Below are 15,205 nucleotides of genomic sequence, written 5' to 3'. Positions count from 1 at the left end.
TTACTTGCACAATTGTAGTTTGAAAATCTAATAAAGATATATATATATATAAGTTTTTTTTATACTACTATACAAGCCATTTATATTATAGGAGTTAACCTGTTGGAGGATAAACATTGAGATTGTAAAAACATGTGAAGGCATTTTTTTCACTTCAACTGCTTTTTAAGTTAAATTGCAGAAGGTAGCATTGAGTTGAATGTGCCTGTTTGTTAAGCTGTTTTATTTTATATGTAATTCATTGTGATCAGCCCAGAATGATAAGGTGGTGGGAATATAAATCAGAATAAATGGCCTTTGAGAACTGCATCCCGGTAAACCATGGATTTGCGGCTAATCATTTTATAATAGAGAAGAAAACAGGCCTATTAAGATCAGCTCTGTCACAGCCACTTTATAACATTGTCTACAATGCTAGATGCAGATTCCCTCAAGGGAACAGGAGGAAAGAGGGCTCTTCATTGCCCCCACTCCTACAGATTGCCCGTGTACATTTGCAACTTTTTAGATGTCTGTACCACACTTTTCAAGAGCCAGAAGCACAGCCAGATTTTGATATCAGGGGGGGAGTAGACTTTTTGTAAAGCACCGGTGCAATGCTAAAGGGGCCATTCTGCATAGGCACCATTTCATTCAAAATCCATTTGGGGAAGTGACTGCTCCCCTTGCATCCCATCTAGCTACGCCTCTGCGCAGAGTCCAGAGCAAGGTATCTAATCTAGTCTTTGGTTTATATACCGGGTCATCTCCTAGTGGAGCTCGACTCGGTTCACATATAATTAAGACTAGAGTACATAGCAGAAAACATAGGAGAAGGAAGAACTAATTAAAAACTAAAGTACATAAGAAAAATAACTATATTATCATTTCATTGAGGCTGTAGTTAAATCATTTAAAAATTGCGAGGATAACAAAGTTTTCAGGAATTTACGAAATAATTGCAGCTGGCCTAAAAGCCTAATGGAATCAGGAAGTTCATTCCAGATCTCTACAAACTGGAAAACAAAAGATTGACTAAGCTTCCCAGCAGATTTAATTCCCTTAAAGGAAGGGAAGGCTAACATGTGTGTGTTTCTCAAATGGCAAAGTCTAAGGGTATTCCAACATAAGGGGACAAAAGGATCAAATATTCCATAGAGAAGCTTGAAAATTATGCATGCGCATTTAAACTGGATCCTAAAGCGAACTGGGAGCCAGTGATATAATAGTCCAGATGCAGGGTGATAACCTAAAAGCCTTTGTGGCCTCACATAAGCAGCACAAACCTTTCCAGTCTTTTCCACGAGCCTAATTGTAGTTCTAGCCCCTTAGAATCAATGCTAGTCTACAGACTTGTTGAGACTGTCACAGCTGTTCATTTATGATGGTGAAAACTTACCACCTGTATTCCTGGAAGATTTAAAGGGCCAGCACCAAGCACTGTCCCATTCAACAATCCCATTCTCCATCTATACATGCCGTACTCTCACTGCTGTATCACTCCTTAACATCAACTCATTTGCAAAGGTAGGAAAAAGGAAGAGGGAGGGAAATGGAAATATCTCTCATTACATTTATAACTCACTTTTTAAAATACACAATGTACAATCATGGCAGAGCAAGTCTATAACTGGTGCATGCAGTTATACACCCGAAGTGCTATATTGAACAGGGCGAATAAGCGTGTAACTGCAAGGGGACCATATAGGTGGTATAACCGTAAGGTGTCTGGACTTGAGGGAAGAGCCCTATAATAAGCCATGGAATAAAATCCCCACATTGCATAGTGTTTCTTCATTTTCAAAGGCCTAGTGTTGGCATATATATCCCTCTACAACAGTGGTCTAAAACTTGTGGCCCATGGGCCGCATGCATCCCTCCAGGTACTATTTTGCTGCCCGCAGTCTGGATGTGATGATCGAGTGTTTCGTTTCGGGCCGACTCCTTTGCTGCAGTCATTTTTCCGTTCAAAGCCGCAGGCGGTGGCTGCTCTTCGCATGATCCGTGCCTGTGTCAGAAGCCTTTCTGACATCCATTTATTCATTAGAAGCAGGAAATTTTAAAAAAGGACCTTTTGGGACGGTGGGGAGAGGATTCAAGATTGGGGGAGGGGGATAGAACAGATTTTGTAAATTTCTCTCTTTAGCTATGGTTATCTATATACTGTATATAGACATTCAAATATACACAGAGAGAACTAAATTGAAAAATATGATGTCCAATTGTGCATTCTTGTAGAATTACTCTGGAAGAGGAGGTATTTCATAGCGATCAAACCTGTTAAATTTAATGTCAGAATTGGGGGTTAGGGGGAGTGGAACTGGGGACCTGAAACATAATTCAAAGTGGTATATGATTAAAGATTCTCCTAGGACCTTGGTCTTTACTCCTAGTCTTCTAGGGTCACCAACAGGCCAGCTTTTCAGGATATCTTAAGGAATATGCATGAGCAGTGACATAGTAAGGGGGGTGAGCAGTCCATCCCAGGCGTGGTTTTGGTAGGGGTGCCGGCTCCTGTTCTCCTCTTCATCCCCCTGCTCCATCCTGTTCCCCCTCCCGCCATGCACCCGTTCCCTTCCCTCCCCTTGTACCTCTTTAATCTTCCCCAAGCAATCCGCATTACGAACTTGCTGCCTGTGTCGGTGTCACCTTTCTCTGATGTCACTTCCGGCCCCATGCCTAGGAAATGACGTCAGAGGGATAGCCGACACGATGTGGGCAGCAAATTCGTAATGTTGCTCCCACCTGGAAAATTAAAAAGGTATGGGGAAGGGAAGGGAAGAGTGTACGCGTGCGGCAGGGGGGAATTGGGAAGGAGCGGGAGGGAAGGGGGAGGAAAGCGCTACTACCCTGGGTGTTACTCACCCTCGCTATGCCACTCTGCATGAAATAGATTTGTCTCCAATGGTAGCAGTAGGCTTGCAAATCTCAATAACATTCATTATGAATATACGGAAAACCTGGCCTGTTGGTGGCCCTCTAGGAGGATTGGGAGTGAATTCCAAGGGCCTACGATGACTAATATGTATGCACCAGCCCTAGGATGTTTTAATTAAATGAGAAAAATACATCAATGAAGACTTTTCCTCTAGCAGCTTGAGTCAACCAGCCCTATCCCCTTACCGTATTTTCTCATAAATACCCTGTAGTCAAGCATAATCCATACCAATGTACAGCCCGCAGGGAAGCAGTTTTTGTAAGTAAAATTATAGCCCATATCTTTGTAAACCCCGCAGCCATGTATTATTCACACTTAAGACAGGAACATCATATCAGATACTCTGCTAATTCCAACCACTTCATATGGGGGGGTCACTATTTTGTATGTAAAATCATGTATTACCTGTAGTTGTGCATAACCCTTGCAGCAAAATATAAAATCATGCATTCCCTGCAAAAATGCAGAACCAATTCGCGGAGGTGCGGTAATTATTAAGCCTGGATTTTATGAAGGGGGGGGGCACAAGAATGGGGGTTGTGCTTGAGGGGAAGTGCTCTATCTTAGGGTCATCAAATGTCCGGGAAAACCCAGACATGTCCTTTTTTAGAGAACTGTCCAGGTACCTGGATGGATTTCCAAAACCGGGCAGTTTGTCCATGCTTTGGAAGTTCCCGAGCTTGGAGTCACATCTGAATGGCCTCTGCGCATGTGCGTGAGGTCATCACCTCGATGTCCCTGCATGCACAAAGGCTCAGAGAGGTTCATGTGGGGGCGGGACTGGGGCAACCCTACTCTATCCACAACTATTTAGTAAGGTTGCTGACCTCTTTAAGATGCAGACCAAGAGCCTCGGGATGCAGCATGGCAGCCCAATGCATCTGTGCCAGTGGAATAATGCTGCTTGCAAGGTGGTTCAGCAGCAGCATTATTCTTTTTATATGGGAATCAGCAACTGTGATACTCAGGTACCATAGATTGGTGACTTCCGTGGTAAATCACAGTGCAGTGAAAGCCCAATTTTTATAGCACTTTGATACTACCCTACTCAGGGCTAGATGCACTAAACACGGCCGTGCGAGTCACTGTTGACCGATTTTTATTATTTTGGGGGGGAGGGGCGATTGTGGAACAGCGATCGATGTTCCAACAAGTTTCCATACAAATGATTTGCACTTAGGTTTGCCGCAATTCCCATCAGACCAGTTGCTCTGAGAGCCACTGGACACATGTGCAGAGCCGTTTTGGGGAGGCCAAAACAACTGAGTGGCAGGGGAAGCCCCAAAGCAGCCTCCTGCCACTCAGCTATTGGGGCCTTTTTCTTTAATGGCACAGATGTTATGCATGTGTTACACATGCACAATATCTGCCCCATTAAAAAGAAAAATGACCATGCTGACCCACCCTGGAACCAGAATGGAGGCAGGAGGGATGCCCACTCCTTCCTGCCACTGCGAAAACCCATCCCCCGAGAGCCAAAATCAGCAGGCGGGATGCCCAGCTCCTTCCTGCCTAAGTGGTTTTACATTCAGGTGCTCAAGCATTTTTTCCTGTTTGTTCTTGTGGGCTTACACTCGATCTAATGTACCTGGTGCAATGGGGGATTAAGTGACTTGCTTGGGGGTCACAAGGAGCAGCATGGGATTTGAACCCACAACTTCAGGGTGCTGTGGCTGCAGCTCTAACTACTGTGCCACATACTCTCATATGTTCTTAAATATGCACATATGTGCATATATATGGATAAGCATGTAAAATAAAAGGGGAAAGATTTTTGTGCCTCAAAGCATGTGCAACTTTGTGTGTGTGCATTTCTTTTAGAAAATAGGCATAGCTCATGTGCATATCTCCCATGCGGGTTAGACAGTCTATTATAAAATTATCCTCTGTGCATAATGAAGACCATGAGAAATAAAGTCAAAGTAGCCCCAGAATCTATTTAAAAAATAGGTGATGCCCACAAATAATTTTGTTCAGTATCTGGTTTGCATCTGTGTTTTGTTTTATTTTGCTTTATTTGTTTGTGTCTTTGAAGTATCCAGAAGAGAGTGGCCCTCCGGAAGAGTCTGAAGTGCCATTCTTTCAAGTGGTACCTGGAGAACGTTTATCCAGAACTCAGGTATGGCATGGCGCTGTTCTAAAGTATCTCTCTTGTGGGATATCAGTGCGTACAGTGGATCTATCAGGACTGACTGATAACTTGGAGAAGTGTCAGCTTTCCAGAAAGTGTATAGAAGGGAACTCACAATTGGAAAGCTCAAGTTTCCACTGACAGTCTGGGAAGGATGATATGTGTTTGTTGGTTGATGCTCCCTGATGTGCGCCTCAGTCTAATCCAGAATCATATAATCCTTCACCCACCACCTACTAGCAGATGATAATCCATTATTGGAAGGAGAACAGAAGATTTTTTTTTCGTTTTGACACACTTGGCTTCTAGTTTCGCTACCACTAATTTAGATCATTATGAGTTCTTCCTTCTTCTTTCCATTGAAAGTGATATACAGCCCTGACTGCATTTCTAACACCTCATTAAAATATTTTTTAAATTATATCTAGTGAAGATAATACTGGAGATTTTGGAACATTAAAAAAAAACCAACAACCAAAGATTTAAATACCATTTTAAAAGTCTCAAGGGCCTCACTCTTCCTGTCTGTTACCAAGTTATGATTTATGGTTTATTAGTTTTGATATACTGCCCTTCCTGGCAATATAACAAGTTGATTTATAAGTTAAAACAAATTAACCTTTCCTTGTTTTTCTTTCATCTTTAATAACAGCACTCTGAGTTAATTTCAAATGTTAAAGCTTTCATTCCAATATCTTAATTCACTCCACCTGTTTTCCTATGGACTTGAAACATCCTTGTAGGGGCTGTCTAGATGTATATCAAGACATACTTCTGAAGAGGAATTCTGTCGCCTTCCACTCAACTAGTTCCTGACCTCCATCACTTTGGGATCCCGAGAGCACTCAATTTATTTATTAAATGCCTGTGTGGAACACTGTGAAAGGCTTTGCTAAGATCTAAACACACCACATCTAGCACACTCCAATCCTCTGGTTGCCCAGTCAAAGAAATTGATCAGATTCGCCTGACAAGACCTGCCTCTAGTAAATCCATATTGCTTCGGGTCCTATCATCCACTGGATTCCAGAAACATCACTATTCTGTTTTATAAGCATTTCCATTAATTTATTTATCACAGAAGTCAGACTTACCGGCCTGTAGTTTCCTAATTCTTCCTTACTTCCACTTTTATGGAGAGGGACCACATCCGCCCTTCTCCATTCCTTCATTACCACTCCCGACTCTAGAGAAGCATTAAAAAGTTCATCCAGCAAAGCCGCCAGAACTTCCCCAAGTTCATTCAGTACCCTTGGATGTACATCATCTGGCCCCATCACATTATCTACCATTTAGCTAACTCCTCCCAGACACAATCCTCTGAAAATCGATTGGGGTCTTTTGTCTTCTGCGATCCGCTCTCGGTGCTTCTGCTGTGAACACAGAACAGAAATATTTGTTAAGCAATTCAGCCTCATTATTATCATCTTCTACATATATCTCTCTTTTACCTTTGAGTCTCACAATGCCACTTTTGCACTTCCTATCACTAATATACCTAAAAAAAATGTCTTGTCCCCCTGTTTTAAAATATCTGCTATTTTTTTTCTTCCATTTGCATCTTTGCTTTCCTGACTGCTCAACCAACCTCTCTTAACTTTTCCAGATATTTTTGCTTGTCTTCCTCTTTCTGCAATTTTTTGTAGTTTATGAAAGCTAACCTCTTTTATCTTACCTTCTCAGTTACTACTTTTGAGAACCAAAAAAAGCCTTCTTTTCCTCTTACTTTTACTTACATTCCTTACAAAATGGTTTGTTGCCCTTACAATAGCTCCTTTCAGTTTTGTCCACTGCTTTCCTACTTCTTCCAGATGTTCCCATCCAAACAGTTTTTGACATAATCCCCCATCTGAACAAAGTTAGTTTTTTTAAAAAAGTTAAGTACTTTTACTTTTGAATGATTCCTCTCTACACCTGTCTTAATATTAAACTACCCCTTAGAGTGATCACTTGATGCCAGATGATCACCCACTGTAACATCAGAAACACTTTTCCCATTTTTAAGTACTAAATCCAGTATGGCTTCATCCTGCGTGGGTTCCATTACCAACTGCTGAAACAGTTCTCCTTGTAGAGAATCCAGGATTTCCTTACTTCTAGAAGAGCCCACAATAGGGATATTCTAATCAACATCTGGCATGTTAAAATCACCTATTAGTAATGTTTCCCCTTCACAGCTACTGTATCATCTACTATTAAATCTCTGTCCACTTCTTCTGTCTGTGAAGGAGGCCTGTATATAACACCAGCGTAAATACATTTTCCATTTCCTCTTTCCAGATTGACCCACAGTGCCTCTTCCTTACCCTGCAGATCCTGCAATTGTGTGACTTTAATATGATCTTTAACATATAACGCCACTCCCCCTCCTTTTCTGCCTACCCTGTCTTTCCTGAACAGATTTGCAGCCTAATATAACTATATCCCAGTCATGGTTTTCCATGAACCACGTCTCTGTGATCACTACTAAATCCAACTCAGCCTCTTCCATTACAACCTCTAGTTCTAGAACCTTGTTTCCCATACTTCAAGCTTTAGTATATACTGCTCTTCAAACATTGCCCCCTGACCATCAGCACATAACTGTCCAAGAGTTGAGTCAGCTTCTTGAACTTCCCCAGAATAACTGGTTTTCAGTTCAGTGCTAACTGGTTACTTTCAATGACCCTCGTAATAAGTTTGCTATCCTACTACAATTCGATCTATCTGCGGCCTTTGATGTAGTCCACCACGATATCCTAATTTACCAACTTTCTGAGATAGGCATTGATTCCACAGTCTTAGACTGGTTTTCGAAATTTCTTCTCCTTGGAGACCGCTATGTGGTTTTCCCCAGGGATCACCCCTGTCCCCTCTTCTTTTCAACATTTATATGTCTTCTTTGAAATTCTTCCATCTATCTCCCTTTGAAACTCTATTTACATATGCAGATGGCATCTTTGTCCTTCTTGAGATAGATTTGAACCTCACTAACCTCACCGAAAATATAACAGCTTGCATAACGAAACTCCAGTCCTGGGCCCTCTCTGTACAAATGAAGCTGAATGAGTCCAAAACAAAACTACTCTGGCTTGTCCCAAAATTAGATCAGTTACCCACGCTCATTCCACTACCTTCTGGTCCCGCACTGCAGATCGAATTCTCAAGAAAAGTTTTGGGCATCATTATTGACTCTACACTTTCCTTTAATGATCATCTCAACTCTCTGGTAAAAAAATGTCTTTTTAGTCTTCACATGTTGAGGAAAGTGAGATCCTGTTTCTGCCAACAACATTTTGCTGTCCTTGTACAATCAATCATTCTTTCCAGACTGGACTATTGTAATTCCATCTATCTATATCTAACCAAGAAAAATCTTCAAAGACTTCAGCGGATCCAGAACACTGCGGCTAGGTTAATTTTTGCAAAAAGCAAATTCGATCATGTTTCCCCGCTTCTGTCAAAACTTCACTGGCTTCTGGTGATTTCTAGGATTCACTTTAAATGTACCTGCCTAATTTTCAAGATTCTACATGGCTCTCTTCCTCCCCTAATCCCACTATCCTGGAATTCTTCAAGACCTGACATTACCAGATCCGCCCACATACTCAAACTATCTTTCCCCTCATTAAAAGGTGTCATGTATGCAGGTAAATTAGGGAAATCCCTTTTCTTCAAATTCACTGAGCTTTGGACTAACCTCCCTGCCCCGCTGTGGAACCTAGGCTCATTCCAATTATTCCGAAAGCATCTGAAAACCTGGCTTTTCTCCAAAACGAAAGCTATCTATTTAAAATGTAAAGCTAGCTATCCTCTTCATAACCTCTAATTTCTTATTATGTCCTTACTCATTTATTGAATTACCTGTAAACCGTGTCGAGCTCTATCTTTATGGAGATAATACGGTATACAAACTTAAGATTTAGTTTAGACCCTAAAAATTAGCGGTTGGCTCCGAACAGGCGATTTAACTGGCCAGGAACCATTTTTGGCTGAACATAAGAGTTGCCACTCCTGGGTCAGACCAGTGGTCCATCATGCCCAGCAGTCCACTCACGCAGCAGCCCTCCGGTCAAAGATCAGCGCCCTAACTGAGACTAGCCCTACCAGCGTAGCCTTTATTTAGCAGGAACTTGTCTAACTTTGCCTTGAATTCCTGGAAGGTGTTTTCCTCTATGACAGACTCCGGAAGAGGCTGGTTACGTTATTGGAATATTGACCTGTTGATTTTTATCTGCCTTCATTTTTCTCTGTTTCTGTTACTGACAGAGCAGGTCATAGTGGTGCAAAGCCAGCAGGATGGCTAACAAAATTCTGTAAATAGTCACCTAACTTACAGAGTAGGGCTTACACAGGAGCAGGACTTAGGTGGGGTTTCTTCTTGTGCAAATATGAGGAAGGGGGGCTGCTGAAAAGTTCTTAGCCCAACCAAGAAGAGAATGTTGTGGAGCCATGAAACTTACAAGTTATTCCATGCTTTTCTTGACACTTTTTGTTTCATTTCATATTACACTATGTCCAATATTTCTCTCTCTCCCTCCCTATGCCCAATAATTCTCTTTTTTCATTTCTCCTTGTGCACCATCTCTTTCCTTCTCACTCAGACTCTTACGCCCAACAATTCTCCTTTTCTATTCCCTCACTCACCTCAGCATCTCTTTCCCTCTGTTCTTCCATCCTATGTCCCAAGTTCATGCTCCCCTCCCTCCATTCTGGGTCCCAAATTCATGCCACCTCTCTCCCTCCTTCCATCCTTTTGCTGAAGTTTCCTCCCTTGCTTCTGTGTCTCATCACGCCCCTCTTCCTCCTTTCCATATCCAAACGCATCCCTCGTTCTCCTTCTCATTTGCTTCCCTCCCATGGGTGTTACCTCCCATGGCCGGCTCCCTCCTCCCTGCCATACTTCTGTTCTCAAAGCCACAGTTCCTACACACGGCCCGCAGCTGACTCAGAAGCTTTTTTTTCCTGTCTCAATGTGTCCCTCTTCCTCCCTCCCATGTCCCAATGTGCCCCTTGTCGTCCTTCTCACTTGCCTCCCTCCCATGTTACCTCCTCTGGACGGCTCCCTCCTCCCTGCTGTACTTCTCAAAGCCACGACCGTGGGTCCTGTATGGGGCCTGCAACTGCGCCTTGATCAAGACTGAATAGATTAAGGTGGGCCAGAGAGAGGCTTTGATGATAGTTTCAGTAGTTGCAGAACAAGTCCAATGCTAGGCAGACTTCTATGATCAAGAGAACAAGGCCAGTGCCGGGCAAATTTTTATGATGTGTACCCTGAAAATGGAAAGGACAAATCATGATCAAATATGCAGGGCCGGATTAAAGGAAAGGCCCAAGTGCTATGTTATGAGTTTATCTTGTTTGGCGAAGACTGGATAGACCATGCACATATATAGTATTGTCAACATAAGAACAAACAAAAAATTGACCCTTTAGTTCCACAGACAATGCAAATAACAGCGAAAACAAAAGGATCTGTGGAGATGATGTTCAAGATGTAGGTTTTATTCAAAAATGTACAATTGGATAATCCACATAAAATATATCTAGGACCTAAACCATAGAGAGGTGTGGGTCCTAGATATATTTTATGTGGATTATCCAATTGTACATTTTTGAATAAAGCCTGGATCTTGAACATCACCACCTCCACGGATCCTTTTGTTTTTGTATTGTCAACATATTCACGTATAAATGTTAGTGATGGGTGTATTAAATTGTCCTTTATGTGGCTGAATATCACCACTATGATAGTTATAGGGAATTAGGGTATATCAAATATGATGTGCGGTGCAAGGAGCAAACCACTTAACGTCATGTAGCCTGTCAGATTGTGATGTTAATCTCGTAGAATTCCTGAAGAATCTCAACCTCAAGCTGGAGTTATCCGACAGAGGAACAGGTGCCTAGAGTCCCGGAAGACAGAAAACCAGGATTTTCCATCCTTGATTTTAGCTTCCTGTATCAACACAAAGGAGACACCAGTAATGACTCAGGTAGGATAAGTGCTTTTGGAGATGGTAGCTAAACGAGTGCACACACACATACAATCACAGCTGTAGAGTGAAAGAAAGACAAGGATAGAGAAAATCAACAGCCTCAGCATTTTCGAATTAACTTCTCATGTTTCACTGCACAATGGACATGGGCGGGGCAGGAGTGTGCCAAGAAGTTATGACTAGAGAATCACATGGGGAAAAATTCTCTCCCCTTCACCGCCCCATCCCCATCTCCGCTGTTCCCTTCACCGCCCTGTCCTCGCAGCATCCATACAAGCCTCAGTACTGCAATATTTAGCTTATTCTTTCCTTATAAATCAAAGTTCTGGCTGCTGAACTAGAAAAAGAGATGTTCAGTTGGCAGGGCTTTGTTTATAAATTTTTATCAACACAACTAATATACTACTTTATCCTAAAGCAAAAAAAAAAAAAGGAAATAAATAGAAATTTTTTTTTCTACCTTTGTTGTCTGGTTTCTGCTTTCCTCATCTTCTCATTCAATTCCTTCCATCCACTGTCTGTCTTCTCTCAGCAACTTCCATTTGCTCTGTTACTGTGCCTCTCCCTTCACCCCCCCCCCCTCCAATTGGTCTGGCACCCATCTTCTTCCCTCTGCTCCCCCATAGTCTGGCATCTCTGACTTCTACTCACTCTGTCTTCCCCATTTCCCCTCCAGTGCCTTCTCCCCACCACCACCCTTCCCTCTCGCCACCTCACCGCCCTTCAGCACCCCCTTGCGCAGCCCGAGAATCCCCCTCCCCCTTACCTTCTTGGCACATTAGTAAAGTAAGTTGCTCAAGCCGGCCAAGCCTGCCTACCTGCAGTCGCGTGTGTGTGAGCAGAAGCTTCTCCTCTGATGCAACCGGAAGTTGCATCAGAGGAGAAGCTTCCGCCACACACACACGATTGCAGGCAGGCAGACTCGGCCAGCTTGAGCAACTTACTTTACTAACATGCCGCGAAGGTAAGGGGGTGGGAGGGAGGGAGATAGATTTGGTAGGTAGGAAGGAGGGAGGGGGCCACGACGATCGGTGACTGCGTGCATTCCCTCCCTTAACTGCGGGGATAAGGCCATTCACTGCTCCACGTAGCGGTGGATGGCCTTGTTCCCATGCCCGCAGTTAGCAATTCTCCCCCCCCACCACCACCGTTTCAGTGGGTTACCCGCATAGCCACCATGTCATTCTCTAGTTATGACCTAACCTTTTAGAATGCTGTTGGTTATGTGCATAACTGCCATATTTAGACATCCACATTTTATGTTGCCATAAAGCTAGAGTAAGTGCTCATACCTAAAATTGCATGCATAACCGCAGACTTAAGAAGTATTCTATAATTGCAAAATTTTAGGGAACCTGTATAGAATTACCCTTCCCTGGAGTGCTTAAGTATAGTTTGTTTTAATCAGTACTAGCACTATCTGTATGAATTCAGTAGCCTATGTCCAGCTCACTTCTCTCTGCACCACATTCTCTATCGTCTCCAGTTCTTTTCCCATGAATTGTTGTGTGCATATTCCAAAAAGGAGTGTGTCCAAGGCGCTACTTTCAGTTTGCTTTTCATACATGTTCAATTTTGCCCCTCTTGCTTTTGTAATGTAAGCATTATGCAGTATTTTATATTGCATCTTTTGCAGGTTTTCATTTGTTGTGGCCCATGTCCAGCATCTCCACTCCGTGTCCATATCCAGCGTTGTCCCTCTGTGTCCATGTCCTTCCTGTGTCCAACCTTGTTCTTCTGTGTCCCTATCCGTTCCCCATCCAGCATCACCTCTCTGTATTCCTGTCCCTAACCTCCCCCCATGTACAGCATCTGCCCTTTGTGTCTCTATCCCTCCAGCTTCTCCTCTCTCTTCCCTCTTACCCTAGCATCATCTAGCATCTTTTCTGTCCTCTCCCCACCCCAGGTTGTATAGCATCTCTCTCTCTTCCCTTCCTCCTGCAATTCACCCTTAGGATCAACACCTCTCCCTCTCTCTCCTCTCCTTCTGTTTGCAGCCCTCCCAGGGCCAGCATTTCTCCTCCCTCTGTAGGACCAGCATCTTCTCCCCTGTTCTTCCTTCCATCTCCAGGGGTCCAGAATCTCCCTTATGTCTTTCCCTCTCCTCTGGATCCGGCATCTCTCCCTCTTCCTCCCCCCCTTTCAAATTTGCCTTGATGGGCCACAGCAGCAATTAAAACACATTGCTTTCTCTCAGTCTTCACAGAATTCCAAACTTGCCTTTAAGGGCCACAGAAGGGAAGTTTGGGATTCTGTGAAGACTGAGAGGAAGGGGGAGAGATGTCAGAACTGGTTCATGGGGAGGGGGGTGGAGTGGAGAAGGAAGATGCCAGACGAAGGGGAAGAAGATGGGAGAGAAGTAAGAGAAACAGAGATACTAGACCATGGGGAGGTAGTGGTGGGGGGAGTAGGGAAATTGAGAGAGCCACGGCCAGCCACCAATTTTCTGTTCTCTCATCTACCATCTTCCAGCCTTCCTTTAGCAAAATATAGTTTTTGGAAGCTGCTTTTTTCCATATGCAAGCTACCAAGTAGTTACAATTAAGAAGAAGTTTACAGGCCTGATAGATCTCGCAATATTTTGCGGATTAAGACTTGTTATAAAGTTTAGAGTTATTTCAATTTTTGTTTATCAATGTTTTGTTATTATATTGGCTTATGGTATTATTTTAAGTTGTACACCACTTAATTTGCTTTGTAGAAAGTAGTAGATAAATAAATGGAATGGAATGTCCAACTGGTTACCCTGAAAGCAGCTTTGTATTTTGAAATCCATTTTATTTCTACCTTCTCTCTCCTCACACATATCTGTAGGAATGGATATACACTCAGACCCAGCAAATAACCCAGCAGCAACAGTGCCTGTCTGTGCACACACTATTCCCTGGAACTCAGGTGGTACTTCTACCCTGCAAAGAAGGGGATAGTAAACAGGTATGTCCACTTTTATACTTTCCTCTGTACAAGCCATAATTAGCAGAACACCAATTGATTGACAGAGAAACAAAAGTATGCTTAGGGTTACCATATGGCTTCAGAAAAAGAAGAACGGATTGAGACATCCGGGTTTTATTTCCACTGAAAGCAATGGAAGTACTGTAAGGAGGACAGATTGAAACATCAGGGTTTTACTTAAGATCTTAAGATGGCCAAACAGGTAAAAAAAAAAGCCAGAATGATATTTGGGTACATAAGGAGAGGAATGACTAGCAGAAAAAAGGAGATGATCATGTCTGTATGTAAGTTTATCCCAGGACAAGCAGGCAGCATATTCTTAACACATGGGTGACGTCACCGACGGAGCCCTCGGTACGGACCTTTTTAACTAGAAGTTTCTAGTTGGCCGCACCGCTCGTGCGCGAGTGCCTTCCCGCCCGACGGAGGAGTGCGTGGTCCCCAGTTTCTTCGTTTCCGCGGAGCGAAGAAGACGCGTGTATTTTTTCAACGACCGTTGAATCACTTTTCTGCCTTTCCGCTCGCGCTTTTTTCCTGAATTTTTCTTTCCTTACCTTCGGGTTTAATTTTCTTTAATTTGCAAAAAAAAAAAAAAAAAAAAATACTTTGATTTTTCCCTTTCTTTCGTTTTTGCCCCGGCGGGGCCTGTTGCCATTATACAGGCCTCGGACTTCGATTTTGCGGAGGCTATCTTCCCCTTCATGCCCCCGCAGGTCGGTTTTAAGAAGTGCCAGCGGTGTGCACGCCCGATCTCCATAACTGACCCACACAATTGGTGTTTGCAGTGTCTGGGTCCGGAGCATCGGGCGGACTCCTGCACCCGCTGTGCCACTCTGCAAAAACGAACTCTTAAAAACCGAAGAATCCAACAAACCCTTCTCTTCGGCACCGAGTCGGCGATGGACTCCTCTTCTTCAACGGCGGTACCTCCAAAATCGGCACCGTCATCCTCGACGCCGACCGACCCCGCATCGGCGTCGCAGGCGCCAGGTAAGCCGGCTAAGAAGCCTTCCTCTTCCCTCGAGCGCCCTCCAGCTACGGTGGCGACACCGTCCCTACCGGCATCGCACCGGTCCCGCAAACGCTCCGCCCCGATCTCGGTGAGTGCCTCGTCATCGGCCTCCTCATCGCCGGGGCGTGGAGCGGCATCAAAGGAACCGAAGAAAAAGAAAGCGGTTCCGATGCCACCCCTGGATGACCGTATCTCGGCCATCCTACAAGCTC

At 43.6% G+C, this 15,205-nt stretch overlaps 1 protein-coding gene across 3 annotated transcripts in view; it reads left to right on the top strand.

The window, feature by feature from the left end:
- The window catches only part of GALNT14 (polypeptide N-acetylgalactosaminyltransferase 14), a 596,567-nt gene that overhangs the window by 569,380 nt on the left and 11,982 nt on the right, over positions 1-15,205 (top strand). For all 3 annotated transcript variants that reach the window (XM_033937530.1, XM_033937528.1, XM_033937529.1), the window contains 3 exons: positions 4,953-5,036; positions 10,879-11,023; positions 13,841-13,960. In XM_033937530.1, the coding sequence (XP_033793421.1) occupies positions 4,953-5,036; positions 10,879-11,023; positions 13,841-13,960 (349 nt within the window). The remainder of the gene's footprint in view (positions 1-4,952; positions 5,037-10,878; positions 11,024-13,840; positions 13,961-15,205) is intronic.

The sequence above is a fragment of the Geotrypetes seraphini genome, chromosome 3 (genome assembly GCF_902459505.1).
Source record: "Geotrypetes seraphini chromosome 3, aGeoSer1.1, whole genome shotgun sequence".
Classification (NCBI taxonomy): Eukaryota; Metazoa; Chordata; class Amphibia; order Gymnophiona; family Dermophiidae; genus Geotrypetes; species Geotrypetes seraphini.
This window is presented reverse-complemented; position numbering and strand designations above follow the sequence as displayed.